Source organism: Diceros bicornis, chromosome 5 (assembly GCF_020826845.1).
Source record: "Diceros bicornis minor isolate mBicDic1 chromosome 5, mDicBic1.mat.cur, whole genome shotgun sequence".
Lineage (NCBI taxonomy): Eukaryota > Metazoa > Chordata > Mammalia > Perissodactyla > Rhinocerotidae > Diceros > Diceros bicornis.
In genome coordinates, this window is record NC_080744.1 from 87769364 (window position 1) to 87790359 (window position 20996).

Consider the following 20996-nt stretch of genomic DNA (forward strand, 5'->3'; position numbering starts at 1 on the left):
AAGGAAACGGAAGACTTCAACAACACTAAACCAAACAGACCTAAAAAACATCTATAGAACACTCTGGGGGGCCAGCCCGGTGGTGCAGCGGTTAAGCGCGTGCACTCTGCTCTGGCGGCCCGGGGTTCGGATCCCAGGCGTGCAATGACGCACTGCTTGTCAGGCCATGCTGTTGCAGCGTCCCACACAAAATAGAGGAAGATGGGCACAGATGTTAGCTCAGGGCTGATCTTCCTCACAAAAAAAAAAAAAACAAAAAAAAGAACACTCTGCCCAACTACAGCAGAATACACATTCTTCTCAAAATACTGGGAGCAAGGAGTAAGAGAAAGTAGAATATACATAGAAGATTGACTACGAATTCAAAATGGTTAAGATGATGAGTTTGTGAGGGTGATTTATATTCTATTCTATCAATGTTTGTATATATTTACATTTTTGCATAATAAATTAAAGAAAAAAGAAAAGAATATGTACAACATTTAGGGGAAAATAAAGACCTTATGGTTTCAAATATATTGACCTAAAAGGACTGTTTGATAGAATTATAATATGGATTAGAGCACAAAGTTAACTATCTTTAGACTTTCTATTTTCTTCAGCCTTTTAAAAAAATAACATGGAAATGGAAAAAAATGATTTGGAAGCAACAATTTTAGATCTCCTTTTCTTTAGAGGGCAGAGGGGTGTGAATCAGACAGCAACAAACGTGGAATAAGTACTGATACAGAAAGATGTCTAAAATTGATTACAAGCGAAAAAAAAGCAAGCTGCAGAACAATACGTGGTGTATACCACTAATAAACCAAACCAAATCACCAGCAAACTGATATCAGCACTAACACTGATGGGAAGTGGACCGGGAGGTTGGGTAGCCTTATCTGTACCATTTTAATTTTTTAGATTTATACTGTTTCTTTTACATATACAGATACACACACACACATATATATGTATGCATGTGTGTATTCATATTCTTGAATAAAAACAAAAAAGAAAGTTTCAGCCGAAGTTTACCTCCAGTTGTCTCTCTTCTCTTGGCTGGATCTTCTTTGTGAAAATAAGCACAGAACAGGAAGGAAACAAAAGAGAGAGCTCAACTGAGGAAAACCTTGGAAAAAGAAGCAGCATCCCAGATACCTGGGGCAGGACTCAGTCTCTCTTGCCTTTCTTGTAGGTATGAGCCTCTGCCCACCCTGTCATAAACGTCAGGGATGCAATTAGCCCAAGGCTTCATCATGCCCTCCCAAACAAGTGAGAGCAGAGCCTCTACCAACCTTCGGATCTCCGCATCAGTAAATCCTTCTACGAGGTCCTTCCGCACACTTCGGGGGCGCCCTCTGCGCTTTGGCTTCTTGTCATCATCAGAGTCATCTGTCTCGCTCTCAGAGGCAGAGGATCTCTGGGCCTGCCTCTTAGACTCAGTGTCAGAGTCACTGTCATTTGTCTGAGCCTGAAAAGGCAAAGTCACATTATAGCAAGCGCCAGGTCCAAGATGTCTAAGTACTAAGACCAGCCCATCTTAATTCTCTGGTACTCAGAACTTCCCATCATATCGGACAATTCAATTTTCCTTTAAGAAATAAGGAGGCAGATGTCATGTGATGAAGGAAGACCTGTTGGAGATATCCATACTTCCAGAGACATTGAAATGTAATGATAAGTGAACTGGAATAAAAATATTTGGATTGTAGGTTCATGTTTAATTCTCTGGGCAAGTTACTTTACCTCTTTGTGCCTTTGTTTTCCATTTGTAAAATGGGGATAATAGTACCTATAATAAGGGGTTTTCATGAGGATTAAATGTGTCAATTAGTGTAAAAGCACTTAGAACTATGCCTGGCACACAGTTGGTGCTCAAAAAATGGTAGCTACTACTAGCCAATATTGATTTACCACGATCTGGACAAACCTGAGTCTATCATCTTCAACAAACTAGGTAATAAAACTTATTCTACCTACATCAATGCCGTTGCAAAAATCAAATTAGAGAGTGCTTGTGATGGGGCTTTGTTAGCTGCGAAGTATGTGTATGTTCTTTGTTTACAGTTATATAATCTCTTGCTAAGTATTTATACCAAGTGCTATAAACAAAGGCAAAAAGAGGTTTGACTCTGAAAGTCAAAAGCACTGCCAATTAGAACAAAATTGTTAGGTTCTAACTTCAACAGCAAAATGCAAACTTCCGTCAAACTCAAATCCTGCTCAGCCATCTCACCAAGAGCCAATTTGCAAAGATCAAATACCTCACAGGTATGCTCATAAGCCCTGTGCATTTTGCCGTTTCCCTCTGCTAGGTTTCCTATCACTGCCCTGGAACCCCGCATGTCAGGGCAACAATGCAAGCCTCTTCCTTGAATAATCAGCACTTCCGTAGCCTTTATAGCATAATAAGTACTTTCAGATCTTTCATCTCACTTGATCACCTTTTTAGTGGAACTCCGAATTCGAGGCAACATATAAATTTCTTCCAGCTCCTTCTGCCGCTCCTCCTCCTCCACTTTTTTCCTTTGCTCCTCTGGAATGATCTCATCCCAGTCCTTGTGAGGACGTTCTTCCAGCTCTTCTTCATCTTCCATTGTTGCAAAGTTGGCAACCTTAAAACAAATGCACAACCCATTGTCTGACTGACATTTCCCTATTTCCCAAACACCATCTGCTAAACGACCAACTCATCCAGTGTTTCAAACGTAAGATGCTAAGAATAATAACAGAACTCTTACGATATTACATAACCAAATAACCAATCTGCTACTAACCTCTCCCTTCTCCCCCCAAAATCAACTTAGCAAACCCTTAAGAGTTCATCAGAAATTTTACAGAAAAGTAGGGAAACAGATATAAAGATACAAAATGTCTTACAAGTTTTAATTGTTGTTAAATCATATATATTTTCTAATAAATGATACAAATTAGAACATTTAGATTTATTTAAATTATAAAATGCTGAATACCTAACACTAATCCATTATGAACTTAGAGTTCTATAAATTATAAATTGCTACTAAATAGAGCTCATTTGAAACAATGCATAATTCAAAGCACAAACTATCATCTAGCCAACTAGTTACCTTATTCATTTTTATCAAAAGTACAGAAGCTAAAGGTGTGTAATGATTTCATCTGCTCAAAAGTGCTCTTTAGCCTTAGGAATGAAAATGAGAACATAAAATACAAAACATTCAAACAAACCTGGAAGAATATTCCATTTACTTTGTGTCACATATTTAATATATGATACCTATTGGTACTGAAAGAGTATGTATCCTAGAAAGAAAACCATCTAAGTGCGTGCATTTCAACGACACACACAATGGCCACACAGAAACATCCACACTCTGCCCAGCCTCTGAGCAGTGGTGGGCAGGCCCCAGGCCTGGGATCCACATTCTTTTTATTCCTTCCTACCTAGCCTTTGTGACTATAATGAACTACAAAAGAGCTTTTGAAGACTCCATTCCTCAAAGTCACTCGGAGCTCTCAGGGAAATCAGAACTTCACTACTTCTGGTCAAAACTAACTCTAACTTCCAACATGGATAGCATGATCTTCACAATCAAATTTTTTTAAATTCCAAGAAAAAACAAGGTGTAATTTCTGAGATTGAAAATTCAACATTTTTCTATTTCATAAAATGAATCATTTGACCAATCTCTTAAATTAAGCACTGTTTGTAATTACTTTAGATCTGACTTTCAAAACAGCCACATGAAAATGATATAAATTGAAATAAATATGTTGGGGGTTCATGCAGTCGGGAATTTAACTTTTCCAAGGGTGGCATAGTGGTTAAGAGTCTGACTCTGCAGGCGAGACCACTAGCCTAGGATGTAATCGCAACTCCACATATGTGTGACCTCAGGGAATCTACTTAGCCTCTCTGTGCCTCAGTTTCCTCATTAAGAAATGAAAATAATACTAGTACCTACTTCATCACAGGACTGAAGGAGTTAATATATGTAAAGTACTTAAAACAGTTCCTAAAGTATAGTAAGAGTTATACAAATGTTGGTTATTATTACTTAAGAAAATGATAATCTTAAGTTGTCTCAAGAAAATGTTTGCTGTGTTTCCAACATGTTAAATTAGGGTGAAAAAAAAAAAACGTTATTAGGAAAAATACAAGTCAACTCAGTTGAAGCACTCTAGAAATAGAGAGCCCCTAGGGTAAGCAGACTCCTACTTTTATCAAATCACTTGACCAGGTGCTGAAACATAACAGCCAAAAGGGCTTTAGAAAGGCAAGAGTCACCTGCAATGTACTGACTACTTTTGATTAACCTGTAACATACAGAAATTTTTATACCTAAACAATCATATAATATTCTGGCCAAGACACCATCATGAAGATTTCTTCTGTTTAAGAAGGGAGCAGTACTCATAGAAGTGGAATCCAGTTGAAACACTAGTAATTCACCTCCATCTTCTGCATCCTCAGACACATTAATAACTCTGATCCTAGAGCTTTTGATACACTCAGCTCCTTTGTTCTTCCACTGAGATAACTTCCACCTGTGGCCAACCTTGGACCTCATCACACAATACTGCTTCCTTCCAAACACTTCACCCACTTCTTCCTTAATCCTAATGTTTCCACAGCGCTTAACCATCACTGTAACCTCCAGGTCTCCCCTGCTTCTCTAACCTGCATGGAACCAACCCACAGCCAATCCTTTCAACCACATTGTCACTTGAATCTGGGAAACCTCTGCCACCTTGACTCTCCAATACCTCCCAAGCCAATTCCCTACCTTGGGATCACAAACTGATGCAATTTCTCTGACCTCAAGTACTGCTGGAGAAAGTCATATGACCCTGCTGGGTGGCTCCAAGGTGAAACCATATCTTCTAAATTCAGCTTACTCCCTATCAAGCTCCTCCCAGCAACTCCTGGCCCCACCCATGGTCGTCCCAAACCTTTTCCAGTTCTCAGCAAATACCTCACTTACTTTACTGGTAATTAAGGTCACCAACTGGAACTTCCACATCTTCCCTCCCCTCCCATTCCTTATAATGTACTTTCCTTTTTGTTTCAAAAGCCAACTCCTCCATCTATGCTTTTGATTACATCCCTTCCAGTCTGCTCTGGGGCAATGTGTCATGAAATTTTCCATCTTTCCTTAGAACCTTCCATATCTCCCTATTCTCAAGTTCCTTCCTTAACCTAGAAATATGGTAATATCTTTCAAAAACCTTGCTTTGCTTGACCCCTCTATCCTCACAAATTACCTTCACTGTACTCTTCACTAAGCTTTTTAATAATGTCTATACTTAATGCTGCCACCTCCTATACATTTGGTGCCCAACTTCTGCATTTAGTCCTGATCTCACTGAATTGTTATATATTACCAGTGACCACCCTGTAACTGCTCTTAAAAAAACAATCCCAAGTCATCAAGAACTTCCCAACTGTCACCTTCTGTTTTCACACCTTTGACCTCTCTTTGTCATCTGATTCTATTAATCTCTCTCCCACTACCCCTCCACACCTCCTAGAGCTCCACACTATCTAGTTTTTCACCTTTCCACTGACAGCATATTCTCAGCCCTCCTCACCAACTTCTTTTCCTCTACTCACTGACTGAGCAGGATGTACCACTTCAGTGGCTACCTTCATGGAGAAGACTGAATCTACACTCACAACATACTAGGAACTCAAGAGAATGATACTGAAGACACGAGTCAATTTACATAAAGAGAAAAGTAGAGTGCCTCGCACACAGGAAGTACAGACTTCAGTTATTAATAGTTAATGAATCAATGCTGAAGACTCTCTCCCACAACGATTTTCATACCTTAAATTGTGATAGAAGCTCATCTGTTGCACTTGTTGACACTTCATTCTCTCTCGTTTCAGCCAAGCGCAAAATTTCATCTATATCCATTTCCTAAAGGAAGAGCGACACAAATATGGTAAAATGGCAATTGTGATCAGCAATGACTGCAAATGTTTGGTGCAAATAAACTAAAGAGCCTTTCTGATATTCCATTTACTTTTACATTACTCAAGTTTATACCTTTTACACCTAAAGTTTCAAACTATTATTTATACAAATGACAAGATGTAACTTCAGAAATTACAAGAAATAAAATTGGAATAAAAAAGAACAAAGCACCCTCAAATGCTTTTCTCCTTCTCGCCTATTCAATTTAGTAAAAGCTTTGAGCTCCAGAAGAAAAACAAGAAACCATGTCCTTCAAGTAATTACTATTTCTTTATAAAAGCATCTAACAGAGCCAGAATCTGCTTCCAGAAAAATTTACACTCTCACAGATGATACTTGTCAAAAAAATTTTTTCATTGTTAATTACCTGAGGCTCTGACTCCTCCCCTTCAAGTTCTTTGAAGAGATCCTCTGCTCCAAATTTCAAAATAGCTGTCAGCTCTTCTTTATTAAAAGGATTTGAGCTGTAGAAGTAAAATGTAGTTGTAATCTCTTAGGAATGTCAAATAACTTCTATGGAGTGCTACAGAATATCTATCCTTTATAAATGGATCCAATTACTGGTGAAAATATAAATTCTGCCCCAAGAAAAATGATCTCTCAAATATTTCTTCTTTTTTTTTTAATCCATGATGACTCTGTGGCGTTAAACCTAATTTAGCAGAAAACTAGGAAATCAACTGTTTTCCTACTGGCTCATCTACTACATGGTTAAGCAAGAAAGATAATTAACGACATAAAAGAAGTGATTTCTCTCTTTGTCCTTTGACTCAGAAAGTTATTCACCAAGAATTTTCAACCTCTTCACTTCTGGTCCAAAACAAAGAAAAAAGCTTTTTCCATTTGGTTACTCTTGAATGGATAATTATCTGAAAATAGTGTATTTAGTAAGGGCTCACTTGATTTCACCTTTAACACAAGCTGAAGGACTGCCACAGAAGACACTCAAAGATTTGGTCAAAATGTAAACTCTGTGTGAGAAATTGTGCTTCCAAATAAAGCCAATTGAAACTTGACTACTTTCCTTCTATACTCTTCTGTTTTCAATAAGAAAAATAACAATGTCCACACAAACATTTTTACCAATAGTAAGAAAACAGCTGCCAATTCAATCTGGTGGACTCTCACTGCTGAAAAGTCCAAGACAACATTGTGCCGAAATCAAAGCCTAACGGGGTGCACACAGCTGCCAGTGCTGCTGCTGTGTCATATGTCACACGCACAGCCAAAAGCAAAAGGCAAGAGAGGGGCAGGAAAGAAAGAGAGAGAGCACATAAGCAGAGGGCTGATAGGCAAAAAAAAGAAACAGAGGAAACAAAATAAAATGAACACGCCATCTCTTTATGGTCTTGGCTTGGCCTTTTCCAGGTAATTAATGGACTAACATCAGTTGTAGAGAATCCTATTAGAAGGATGAATTCTATCAAATGCTGATGTAAAATCAGTTTGAGTCGGCCTACTTCCCCCATCTTTCTGGCACTTACTTGGACCTTCCTGAGTTGTTTTCTAGGATCGTCCGACCAGTCGTATCCATGCGCTGAATCACCAGATGGTCCAATACCATCTTCTTTTTGGCCCGTTCTATAATCTCCTCCTCCACCGTCCCCTTTGTAACCAAGCGGTAAATATTTACCTATAGGAAAAGGAAATTTTATGCTTATGACTGATCACCAAAAAAAAAAAAAAAAAGGTATGTCTGTCTAAAACCAAGAGAAGAAATAAAAAAAGATTTGTTCTCTATTACCATAAATGACTGTAAGCCATCCATCCAAGTAGGCAACTTAAGTAGAGGCAATATTTTTACTATCTGCAGCAGATTACATTCTTAAATAAAACTGCCTCTAAAGAACTGTTATCACAGCCTCGTTCTAACGATAAACATCTTGCTAAAGAAGAATCAGTTTCACGGACGGAAAGTTTCACCAAAACTGAATCTCTGGCTGTGTATGAAATTTATGAGTTACCCAATACTAGAGCAGACTTTGAAATTCATATATGAAGGGAACAAGCATGTACTTTTCAACATACCTCAGAGCTAACATTGTCATGTATAATAAAAATAGACCATCTTGAACAATGTTAGAATATTTAACAACTCCTCCATATTAAAATAGAGAAAAATTTCAGTTCTAAGTCTCTTCATCATATCTCTTTCTTGAGGTAAACCAGAAAGTCACTGGTGATGTACTTTTCAAACAGCAAAAGAGAACAGTTCATCTTAGCCCCAAAGACATCTTCTCTGTACTAATTAACAGACATCTATCCTTGGGGAAATGAAAGCAAAATAGGAAAAAAAGCATTTTACAAACATCCTGAAAGAGCACAATAACTCCCTCTTTCCCTTTCCCCCAAGCCATCTCCAGAAGCCGCTCACCACTAACCTGCTTCTTCTGACCAATTCTATGGGCTCGGGCTTGTGCCTGCAAGTCGTTCTGGGGGTTCCAGTCAGAGTCAAAGATGACGACTGTGTCCGCTGAAGCCAAATTGATTCCCAGGCCACCAGCCCTTGTCGAGAGCAGGAAACAGAAGTCCTGTACACAATGCAATATACTACTTTATGCAGTGGCCTTCTCAGAAACAGTTTCACAGTCCAATAAGCCCTTAACCTGGAAACCCCTGCAGGTGTGAAGAAAAGTGAGATATGATGGACAAACTTTATGGAGGCTAAAAGAATGCCAAGGACTTGATGGCAGAGTGTATTTTCATTTGATTAAGAGGTAAGAGTCAGTGCAGTGAACCAAGGAGTAAAGTAGAATCTGGCAAGACAACAGGAGCAAAAGAGTTAGTGTTCTCCTCTGGCTAAAACTAGTATACAAGCAGTTAACAAAAACCAGACAAAATTAATCATCAAGGGGATCATTCCAGCAAGTTGCCTAGATATTTATTTTCCAGATAAAGGTGGATTATGCCATGTACAGCAGTCAGTATAAATAAGGAAATTTGATTACGTAAATGTCCACCCATTTGTTAGGCTGCTGAGGAATACAGAAACACTGCACTAAAGATCACAAGACAGAACTTTTGAGAAGCACAAGATCCTCAATCCCAAAGCACATGCACAAAGAAAACCAGAGGTGTGGCTGAAGAGCCATGTGTGAGAAAGACCCAGGCACTGACATATTCCAGTTTCCCCAGCAAAGATAAGAGACTGGGCAGGCATGGTACACCTGCCTGCATCTCAGTGCTCAGAAAAATATGGGCAGGAGGCAGAGAATAAACTATACAAGCCAGAGAAAAAGAAAGCCAAACAGATTTCTGTTTTCAGATAATTTATCAGACATCTCAAAGGCTGACACCTTTCTGGCACAGAAGTGGCACTCAAAAACTGGTAGTCGTGAGTTATATTTTGGTAAGTGGAACTTTTAATATACATACATAGATGCAATGAAAAGATCTCCATATTCTAACCAATAGTCACATTTACCAACATTATGCCATAGAAATAAAAATGGAGACAGTTGTCTCACAAGAACTTTAAATAATTCCAATAAAGAACTGATCAACAGGTGTGTTGAGGCAGCACACACTCTGTGACCCTTGGCAGAAATACCAAGAAACACCACACTCTAAAGAGAAGTCTGCAGGTGAATAGTGGACACTCATTAGAATGAGATACCTAAACCTTAAATAAAATCTGGGTCTGAATGATCATATAAACCATTCTCAATGTCACTCTTTATCAAAGATAATATGAATTATGATGAGACGTCATTTGTGTCTATTATCAAATTGACAAAGGTTAAAAATTATGAAACTCTATGCTGCTAAGGGTGAGGTAAAATGGAAATATTCATACATAAACAATACGAATATAAACTGGGAAAAGTAATCTAGCAAAATGTTTTTAAAATGCTCATATCCTCTTAACTAAACATCCAACAACAATCAAACGGTTAAATAAATAACAGTACAGGCTTGAGAAAATATTAGAAATTAAAGTTTTTAAAAATCTTTAATGACATGAGAAAAATGCTCAAAGTATAATTTTGAATGAAAGGTGACAACAAAATTACATGCAGTATGATCCCAATCAGGTAAATATATAAAGAAATAAATGGTTCCATCCAGTATGAATGGAAATACACTCAAATGATGTGAATGGCAAATTGTCTCTGGGATGGGAATTTTGTAGAATTTTTCTTCTTTGTACTTTTCACCATCTTCCAATTTTCTAAATGTGCATACATCTTCCCCCAATGATATAGTATTTAATTTTAATTAATTAAAAAAAGACTCAGATTTGCAGAAAATGGTAGAGAACTTATACTCTATATATAGCCATGGGGCAGGGGGGCCAATTGAGAATTATAAAAAAAGCAACTTTAGCTTTTTCCTGAGAAATAAAAACACAAAACATTAACTCAAACTATTTTTTTAAACTAAGAGTAGAGAACATAAAACCAATTTCAAAAAATACTAAATAATAAAAACAGCTAACATTTGTTGAGTGCTGACTACAGCCATGTGTCACTTAACGATGGGGATATGTTCTGAGAAATGCACCGTTAGGTGATTTCGTCATTGTGCAAACATCAGAGTGTACTGACAAACCTAGATGGTATAGCCTCTACACACCTAGCTACACAGTACTAATCTCATGAGACCCCTATAGTATATGCAATCTGTCACTGACGGAAACATCGTCATGCGGCGCATGACTGTATATGCCAGACAGTGCGCTCAGTGCTATATACTGATTACTGCATTTAATCTTTACAGCAATATTGTGAAGTATTAGAATTATCATGATTTTATAGTTGAGGAAATAGGAGAGAAAGGAGGGATGGGAATTAGATCATGATCACTGTTTTTAGTAATTCAATTCCTCTTCTCCTATAGAGCCTTGGTTCTGAAGAGAGTAGTGCCCAAAGTTCCTCAAGAACTAAAATGTCAGGCTAAACAAGCAGCCAGAACACTATATTCTATATAGGACTATGTGCAATTCTAGAGGCAGAAGTCACATCATTCTGGAGTAACAGACACAGACAGTAAGAGTGTTCAAAGTTCCTCAGAAAGCAGAAAGTTAAGTCTGTTTTATGTATACAAAATAGTGGCCCAGGCTTCAGAAGTTCTAACATTCTCTCCAAAACACTTGTAGTTCTACTTCTGGCTCTCTCCATGGCTTCCTTTACCTCTACACATTGCCACAGTGTTACCAACACTAAACCTCTCCTCATCCCACTTCTCTCAAATCCCATAGTATTTTATAGTTTGATATGCACAAACTACAATGTCACCATGTTTTCTAACTTGTCCTAACTAGCTCTTCTGTATGTGGCTTAAAAACAAAATACTTTATAACGTCAAATCCAAGCTGGACACTTACTGATTAACAAATGCTGCTGTAAGCCAAAGTAAGAACGTTAAGTCACATCGTACCAGGAGCCCAACAAATCTGACACAAGGCAAACGTACTTTTCAAGCCTCAGTCACCAAAACAGAACAGGTCAAAACCTTCTGATGTAACATACATGTCAAAATGAATCCTACTGGCCAGCGCTCCTCAACCCTTGCCTTGCTGCTCTCCTAGGCCCAGAAATTTGGTATCTGGAAGTCACCAAACAACACTCAGTTGATATCAGAACTACCCTGTCATTAATCCAGACCAGGGATTAATGGATTAATCCAAAACTGACCCGAGAGAGAAACAAGCATGCATATGCTTTTCTGGAGCGACAAATAACAAAATTAAGAGGTATCTTTTATATTAGTGATTTCTCTTTCCCTTCTCAAGGCAGGAGAATTGCATTGTGAAATGTTTCTAAAACAGAATATATTTAACTAGAAAGGCTTTCCCCTTGATTTAGAGCCCAAGCTGCTCAAATAACAAAGTCATGCATGGTGTACCTCAGACCCATCTGCATTGAAGTGGTCCAGTGCCTGTTTTCGGATTTCTCCCTTGATGGAACCATCCAGACGCTGTAAAAATAAACAAGAGAATCATAAGGTAGGAAGATCAGCTACACTCAGAATAGAACACCAAGACTTGCAACCTTTATCACTCCAACACCCACTGAGTAAAAATAACTGGAATGCACTGGCAAAATGCTGTCAATGGGCTGTGCTTAAGCAGCACACTCTACTTGCCACAAGCTCTCCGGTTACAAACTCAAGGTCAGAAGCTTCTGATTCAAAGGACTATCTAGGTTTATCCAAGGATCAGAATGGCTGCCAGGACCTATAAGGAGAAAGATGGCAACCCAAGCTAGAGGTTTTGCTTGCTTCTACATCCGTGAGGACTGAAGAGATTAGGAAATACTACCACTGGTCACCTAATAATTAGTTCCTGCAGAAAAATGTCGCTTCTTAGCTAATGTGGCTAAAAGTTGCCCAGTTATTAAGTGCTATACAAACCAAAAAGTTATTTACATAATTTTGTTTAGAAAACATTTTGCCATAATTGAAAATGTTAAAATTAAGTTGATCATATTCCCGCTCTTTCAAAATTACACTCTAAAGTCAGTGCAAAGTATTCAAGCAGTGAAAATGCATCTTCAAGAGAGCCTCTGGCATTTACTTAGTATGTACAATTCCTTTTATTAGAGTATATGTCAGTTCTAGGTCCACAACGACACCATCCTAGAGAAACCATATAACATATAAAATAAATATTGAAGAATTATTACCTGTATATTGTACATATAAAGTATTTCTTACTCTTTTAAAAATCACTTTCACATTTTTCCCCTCACAATCACCACTTGAACAAAATACCTCATTTTACAGAAGGCAGAACTGACCCGAGAGATGATGTCAGCTGGCCAGTGATCAATGACTAGCTGGGAGCAGAGTCTGTGGAAGGACCTACATCTCCACAGCTCAGAGCTCTGCCCACCAGACCCAGAGCCACCTGAACACAAGCAAAATCAGATATGGGAACCCCCTTTCTTCTTTCTGACTCCCAACTCCACTCAGAGCCTTAACTCAAAGAAAAGTTTAAATGGCAGGTTCATAGCCTATTATTTGAAGTCAGAAAACCCAAATGCTCTCCTTTTAATACGCCCATTAACAACAGATATTAGGCAGGATAAACCTGAGAGGACTGCAGTCTACTTATCCCCTAGAGAGAAAAGTAACACCTTCTTATTTTACTTGATATCAAATGATTAACTAGACCTGAAAGCTCACGGGGATCAGATACACTAAGAGATAACTGTCTTTTTGTAGTGTGCGTTATTTTGGATAATATCCACAGTATTAAACTACATTCTAAGACAGCTGCTGCTGAAAGACCACACAAGGTATTATGGATATAACAATGCCTTTCAGGGTATCTTGAAAGACAATCTGTTAGTGAGTTTTAAAGCTTAGCCTTCTTAGGAGAGAATCATTGACTCTAAGTTTCTTAAATACAGGCATAATTAGATGAGTTGGTAGAACAGTCCACCCATACAAAGCTAAAAAAAATTTTTAATAAATCTTAAAAATCAAAGCACCATAAAAATATTATGCCAAAAGTCAAACTAAATTATATGCATGTCTATAAACAGATCAGAGATAAGTTTCCCATAGTCTAAAAACATCATTCTGCTGAAGAAACTCTTTGTTCCCTTATTTTTCTCCTCAACTTAAAGGAGATAACTGAAGGAAGACGAAATCTGCAGCGACAACTCCACAGAGGGGAGCCATCACCCCTTGCTTCAGGGACCAGCAAGGTTTCAAGTACACTGTGCTGCTCAGTGCCCAGCCCCACAGCCAGAGGACCTTCCTTTGGGATGAATGTACAACACCGTCACCTCTCTCTTTTTCTTTCTTTCTAGGATTTGGGCCTCTATAATCAGGTTCACACTTCCTTCCTCTCCACTTGTACCACAGATTTGGAAATGCAAAACACCACCTAAAGTACTTTTCTCTTGCCCAATTTTCCTTTCTCTAATCCCTGCCCTCTTGCCCTCTAAAAAAGAAGGATGATCTTCACACGACCATTTTCATTATACGGTAGCCTAAAGGCATGGAAGCAAAAATTAAGACCCTCCTGGAACCTTAATTTCAATTTGTTTCAAGCAAGAAAACTCTTGTTTTCTACTTTAGGATAATTCAGCAAGCAAAGCATACAACCCAGAGGGAGAGAGGGAGGAAGGGAGAGACCCCAATAACAGCATTCTTACCTGGAAAGGATAATGCTTAATAGTCAGGTACTCAGCCAGGATATCCAACATCCTCACCATCTGTGAGAAGATAAGTACTCTGTTCCCTCTTTCTCGAAGTCTTGTCAACAGTTTATCTAATAGAATCAGCTTCCCACTGCTCCTGATCAGGGACTGAAGATGGAAAAGACATTCCAATCATCATGTTCAAAACAATACTTCAATCTGTCCTTAATCTCTAAGAGTTCATATTTTTAAATCATCTTTTTAAATCATCTTTGAGCTTTTCGAAGCCATCTGCAATCTGGCTGACAAGCAATTCCTGAATGCTCTTTACCTGGTATCTGTGACACTATAGTTTCCAGATTTTTCCTAGCTATTTAACTTTTCTCACCTGCTTTTTAAAGCTTCTTTTAATGCTCCTTGAAGAGTCATAAAGGAGGAAAAAGAGCATTTTGATAAAAAGCATCTATGGCAACTAAACTGTCTTCGAGACAGTAAATACGAACAAGGTCCCCACGTACCAGAAGAATCTCCTGTCCATTTTCCCTTTCGTTTTCTTCAGGGGGTTTAATCAGGTAACAGTGGTTGCAGCATTTTTTGAGTTCCATCACAATATTAAGGAAACCAGATGTGCTGCCTCTTGTTCCTTTGGCAAGAGCCTTGTAATTCCTGGTCAGAATCCATCTGCAAATTAAGATGATAATGATATTATTAGATTCAAAGAAATAGAGAGTTGGGGGTACCAGAAGATTATAAGAGAAAGTAGCATTACTGGGAAAAAAGTTAAAAAGGCAGGGAAGGATACTTAATTTTGCATCTCCTGTCAGCTAACCAGGACCCCTCACATCTCCACTCAGATTGAGAACATTACCCATTCTATTGAGTATTTCAACCTGACTGAACACAGGAATATTAAAAGGAAAAAACAACAAAAATACATATACATATATACACATAAATGCAAAACAAAGATGGTCACTGAAACACCCTTTATTGCAGTATAAAAGTGGAAATAAGTTGTCTAAAAATAGAAGATCAGTTAAATAAATTAGATATACCATAAGATAGAAACTATGTACCCATTTAAACTGTTGTAAAAGGGTATTTTACATGATACAATGCTCATGATAAGCATGTTTTATACCCCAACTTGGAAAGAGGAGAGGAGAAATACACATATATTCATGCATATCCACGTACAGTAGTCACACGTTGCTTAACGGGACTATGTTCTAAGAAACATAGTCGTTAGGCGTTTTCATCGTTGTGCAAACATCAGAGTGTACGTACACAAGCCTAAGTGGTATAGCCTACTACATATCCAGGCTCTATGGCACTAATCTTATGGGACCACCCCTGTATATGTGGTCCATCAATGACTCAACCATCGTTACGTGACGCATGACTGTATAAGCTTTAACCATAAACTCTAAAATATTAGAAGTGCTTTTATCTGAGTAGTTCCTTTTTCTTTTTTTTTTGTGTGTGAGGAAGATCAGCCCTGGGCTAACATCCATGCCAATCCTCTTTTTTTTTGCTGAGGAAGACTGGCCCTGAGCTACCATGCGTGCCCATCTCCCTCCACTTTATGTGGGATGCCACCACAGCATGGCCTGACAAGCGGTGCGTTGGTGTGTGCCTGGGATCTGAACCCAGGCCACCAGCAACAGAGCACGTGCACTTAACCACTACACCACCGGGCCGGCCCTGTGAGTAGTGAAATTTCTTTATGCTTTTAGCAATCACGCTTTTAGGAATCTATCTCAAAGAGGAATGCTTAAGGATTTTCACTGCAGCATTATTTGTAAAAGGAAAGTATTTGAAACAATCCAAATGTGCACCCCTAGAAGGCTGATTGAATAAACTATACTACAGATCTACAATGGAGTACTATGCAGTTGTAAAAAGAAAGGAGGAACATCTCTATAAACTAGTATGGAATGTTATTCAGCACACATCAAGTGAAGAAAAGTAAGGTACAGAAAAATGTATACAGTATGCTACCATTTATATAAGAGGAGAGAGGCAATAAAAAAGTTTAAGTGCACTTGCTTATATTTTAAAAATTAAAAAACGGGCTGGCCCCGTGGCATAACAGTTAAGTGCGCGTGCTCTGCTGCTGGCGGCCTGGGTTCGGAGCCCGGGTGCACACCGACACACCCCTTGTCAGGCCATGCTGTGGCAGAGTCCCATATAAAGTGGAGGAAGATGGGCACGGATATTAGCTCAGGGCCAGTCTTCCTCAGCAAAAAGAGGAGGATTAGCAGATGTTAGCTCAGGGCTCATACTCCTCACACACACACACACACGCTAAATAAATAAATATAAAAAAATTAAAATTAAAATTAAAAAAGAAAGGAAAAATAAAGATTAAAAATGACAATAATAATTAATACCTAAAGGAAAGAGGGATTAGAATGGAGGGGACAAGGATAGAAGCTAGATATCTTTGAACAAACCAGGCTTTGTAGCTTTGCCTTTGGAATTCTATAAATATTACAAATAATTACGAAACAGAATTAAACAAAGCAATCCTTTTAAAAAAAGGAAATAAATAAACCATTGTATCCAGCTGGTAGCCTAACCACAAAAAAGAAAAACTATCTCAAGTGCTTTAAGACTCATCCTTCTAGTAGAATATACCTTTAAAAACAAACAAAAAAATACTATTAAAAAAAAATCTTACCCTGTTTTTGTTATTCATATTGCTGGTAGTCATCCTGGCACTATTATTCTAAGACCATGTGAGTAGTATGAATTAAGTTGGTGCAGGTGAGAAGTGGAATTTTTTGGTATGGGTGTAAGATCAACAGCTCAAATAAAATCTCTGTAGTACTGTTTAACTGGAAAAAATTCATGATGTATTTTTATCTTTAAAAACAAATTTCCTAATTCTGTCCACTGAAAAGACCTATCAATAATGTCCACCGCAGCTGCAAAGAGCACCCTAGTGCCCGATTTGTGGTCTCCAAATACCATTTTCCAATAAAACAGTATGCAGAGCTTGTTGGATATATGACTGACTCTAGTCCTGGGGCAGGAACTGTACAAGGTGAATCTGAACATTTTATCATTCCAGAAAGCAAAGAAGCTATCAACTACTACTAGGATTATGCCAAAAAGACTCAGAATCACCTTGAATAAGCTCCCACAGGCTAAAAATGGGGCCATTAGACCATGAGTATAGATAATCACTGCAACATAATGAAACACAATTATGTTTATCAATGAATTCATAATCCTACCAAAATAAATCTCATTGGTCAAAACCTTTGAAGGAAGATAGATAACATATTTTTCTTTTGAAAATGTCAAAAATCCAACATGGATGGACCTTGAGCATATTAAGCTAAGTGAGATAAGTCAAACAGAAAAGACATTTTCAAAAGAAAAAATATGTTTCAAATGATTGGAGGTGGGAATGGGGATGCAAAAGAAGATATAGATGAACTATGACTGACCACGAGGCGATAATTGTTGAAGCTGGATTATGGGTACATGACTACATACTATTCTGTTTTTGTACATATTTAAGATTTCCCACAATAAAAAGATTTTTAAAAATCAAGATAGTGTTAGGCAAAAGGGTCAGATAGTAAGTAATTTTTGAAAATTACCATCTTGTTTTTATTCAGTTGTATTAACAACAAACAGGGAATATCATTAGAAAGATTACCAAACCTCTGACTTTAAAAGACTATAGTTTTCATGGCAATATAATTCGTTCCAATTATTCCAGACCCAACTTTAAATCACCAAAACTAACGCCCATGACAAGCACATTATATTCCACCCTCTGTCCCAAGCCCACCATTTTGCCTACAACATATTATAACCTAAAGCAAGCCCATAACCTGCCTGTGCCACCTGGAATGCTAGAAAGCAAAGAGTCTTCATCCTTCAGTACAGAGGTGAGCACTTTCCCTTCTGAACGTGCCCCTGCCTATGAATCAGTTATTAACCAACACCCTGCTTTAACTATTTGTCTCTAGTCTGTCTTCCCGACTAAACAACAAGGCTTCCGGAAGGAACATGTTCCATTCATCTTCATATTCCCAGTATCTAAAAGAATGCCTAGCACACTGCAGAATCTTAATAAATGACTAAATGAATGGCAGAGAAGAAATATATGAATGAGTAAAATACACCTGTTTATTGGTAATGAGATTGGCACTAAGAATTAACATAAAGTTCAGACCACTTACATAATGAAAAGTATTGTGCAAATTCTCACCCAAATAAAAAAGCAAGAATAACATAACTTCCTCTTTCTGAACGTAAATAAATCACTACTTAAATCTGCATTGAGGCTTCACTGAAAAAAGCAGTTCTTTTGTAAATTATCTATCTCATAGCTTCATGGTACTGATCTTTATCTCATTCAGGCCTAACCCAGCCAATAACTTACTTGTAATACTGTTTCTGAAGGGCCGACATCTCCACCCTGAGAATCTGTTCCACTTTGGCAGGAAGGGATTTTTCCACGTCTTTTTTAACTCTCCGGAGAAGGAAAGGCTCTAGCACCTTATGAAGACTCTGGTAGCCATTCTCTCTCCCTTTCCCATGGTCCTCTTCAAAATCTTCCCAGAATTCAAACCTAGAGATGAAACAATACAGTGTTAGTTAGATACATAGAAGAAAAAAGCACTTTTCCAACTAAACTTTCTTTTAAAAGGAACTAAATGGGAAAAAAAAATCTGTAAAAAAATGAATCTTCCCTATAAGGAAAGATAAACTTTATCAGTCACTACCTCTTGACTAGAAGAGAGGGGAAAACAAAAAGGAAAGGGAAAACCAATTGAATCAATTCCACCAGTCTACACAGGGTACTAGTAGGTCTCTAATTCTGAGACCAGATCTAGAGTCCACAAAATATTTCAGTATATCATGCAATTAGTATATAAGTAAACATAATAAGTTACTGTGACGAAATGTCATGCAGAAAAATTAATCATAACCTATCTTTTAATAAGCTGCAATTTCTTGGGAAAATAAAATTCAGAGGTAAAAGAATAATTAGTGGCAATATTACAGCTGTCACTGCTCTAAGGTAAAAGTTAGTTATATAATTTCCACCAGTACTATTAACTGTTCGTAGATTTAAAAGTTAATGGCTTATAATGATAGCAAAAAAAAAAAAAAAAAAGACTATAGCCTCCAGAAAAGAAGAGCAATACAAATGATACAAATACTAATAGAACTGAGGGACACAAATTTTATTAATGAATTTAAAAATTTGTCACCCATAATAATTCTGCCTGAACTCTATAGATAAAAATTTCTCATGTTTAAATCTTAATTCAACGATCTTTGGTTCACTAAAGGATCTGTGGCAGAAATCCAGAATTGGACATTATGGTCAAATTTCTTTCAAATATAAAAAAATGAAGGAAATTTATTTCATGAGGATTAGAAAATGTGCTTTGTTTTGCCACTAAAGCCAATGAAGCAGTTGGAAGAACTAGCTTAGTTGTGTGCAGAATGAAACACAGTAGGTGTGAGCCTGCCATCAACTGAGGCTAGAACTGGAAGCTTCACGGCCCTATGGTCTGCTCTCTGCCACCATGTAGCCCTGCTCTGCCAAGGCCAGTCAAGTCCCAGAATAACAAACGAGTGACTTGACATTACCTAGAGCTATTTAAGACTCAAAGCATATGCTCTCTGATAAGATGGAAAGTCAGAGACAACAAATGCCAGTATGCCACCAGGCACAATGGTGTCAACAGAGTCTGCTGCCACTTCTGAACTCCTAAATGGCCAAGCATTTCATCAGGTACTGCTGGATGGGTCAACATCAGCCTTAGTAACACCTGGTAATGCCTCTTATGCCTTGGTAACACCAAACAACCTTCTTCAAGGAAGCAGACAAACTGATCTTTTGAAGTAGAGATCTAAAAACATCATTAAAGCTTAAAGCCTGATAAACCTAAGGTAAACTGTATTTTGTCGCACTGCTATGCTAACAATCCAAGAACATGAAATAAAATAAATCAGGAGTTAAAACTAATAAGAACATTAAAACAAACAACGTAAACTGAACTATCTCAATGCTGGGGATGGCACCTCACATACATAATGTATGCAGCTATTGGAAATCAGGGACTACCACCACATCAGCCTATTTTCTGAAGAGGTGAGAGACAATTTCAAGAAAATGTGTTTGTGGGTTTTTTTGGTGAGGAAGATTGGCCCTGAGCTAACACCTATGCCAATCTTCCTCTATTTTACTGTATGTGGGACGCCACCAAAGCATGGCTTGATCAGTGGTGTGTAGGTCTGCACCCGGGATCCAAACCTGCAAACCCTGGGCTGCCGAAGCAGAGCATGCGAACTTAACCACTATGCCACTGGGCTAGCCCCCAAGAAAATGTTTTAATTTACTTAACACATATTATAATTAATTGAAACTATACTCATGTAAAATCTTAAATATAAACTTTATTTACAATACTTTCCCTCCTGTTTTAGGCAACAAATATTCTCATCTGCCTAGTGTATTCTTACTACGTTAGAGGAGTTAATATGAGATACTATTTCTTTATATACATACTGAAGTGTTCACAAATTGTCTATGGCTGCTTTCCCTCTAAACAGCAGGGATGAGTAGCTGCAACAGAGACTATAACACCTAAAAAGCTGAAAATGTTTACTATCAGGCAAAGTTTGCCATTCCCTGCAACAGACAACTATCAGTTTACAATACCACACATATAAAAGGTATATGGTCATAGTGGTAAATTTATAATGACACCACACCACAGCCTAGAGATTCATTACTTTAGACATATCCCTGTTATAAACTTCTGTACTTAACATATGTCTCTTATGAAAGTAGAAACAATTTTGATTATTTTCCAGTCCTTGGGATTTTAGAAAAACAGAAGTTCACCCTACTGAAGAATAACAAAGAAGAAAACTCAATCAAAGCAGTGAAAATCATATGCTAGAAGTCACATGATAA

At 37.8% G+C, this 20996-nt stretch overlaps 1 protein-coding gene across 7 annotated transcripts in view; it reads right to left on the reverse strand.

Moving 5' to 3' along the window:
* CHD2 (chromodomain helicase DNA binding protein 2) overlaps positions 1–20996 on the reverse strand; it is a 117141-nt gene that overhangs the window by 39758 nt on the left and 56387 nt on the right. For all 7 annotated transcript variants that reach the window (XM_058542380.1, XM_058542384.1, XM_058542378.1 and 4 more), the window contains 10 exons: positions 18444–18632; positions 14557–14719; positions 14054–14206; positions 11793–11864; positions 8327–8476; positions 7430–7578; positions 6313–6409; positions 5796–5888; positions 2427–2597; positions 1278–1453 (listed from right to left, as the gene is read on the reverse strand). In XM_058542380.1, the coding sequence (XP_058398363.1) occupies positions 1278–1453; positions 2427–2597; positions 5796–5888; positions 6313–6409; positions 7430–7578; positions 8327–8476; positions 11793–11864; positions 14054–14206; positions 14557–14719; positions 18444–18632 (1413 nt within the window). The remainder of the gene's footprint in view (positions 1–1277; positions 1454–2426; positions 2598–5795; positions 5889–6312; positions 6410–7429; positions 7579–8326; positions 8477–11792; positions 11865–14053; positions 14207–14556; positions 14720–18443; positions 18633–20996) is intronic.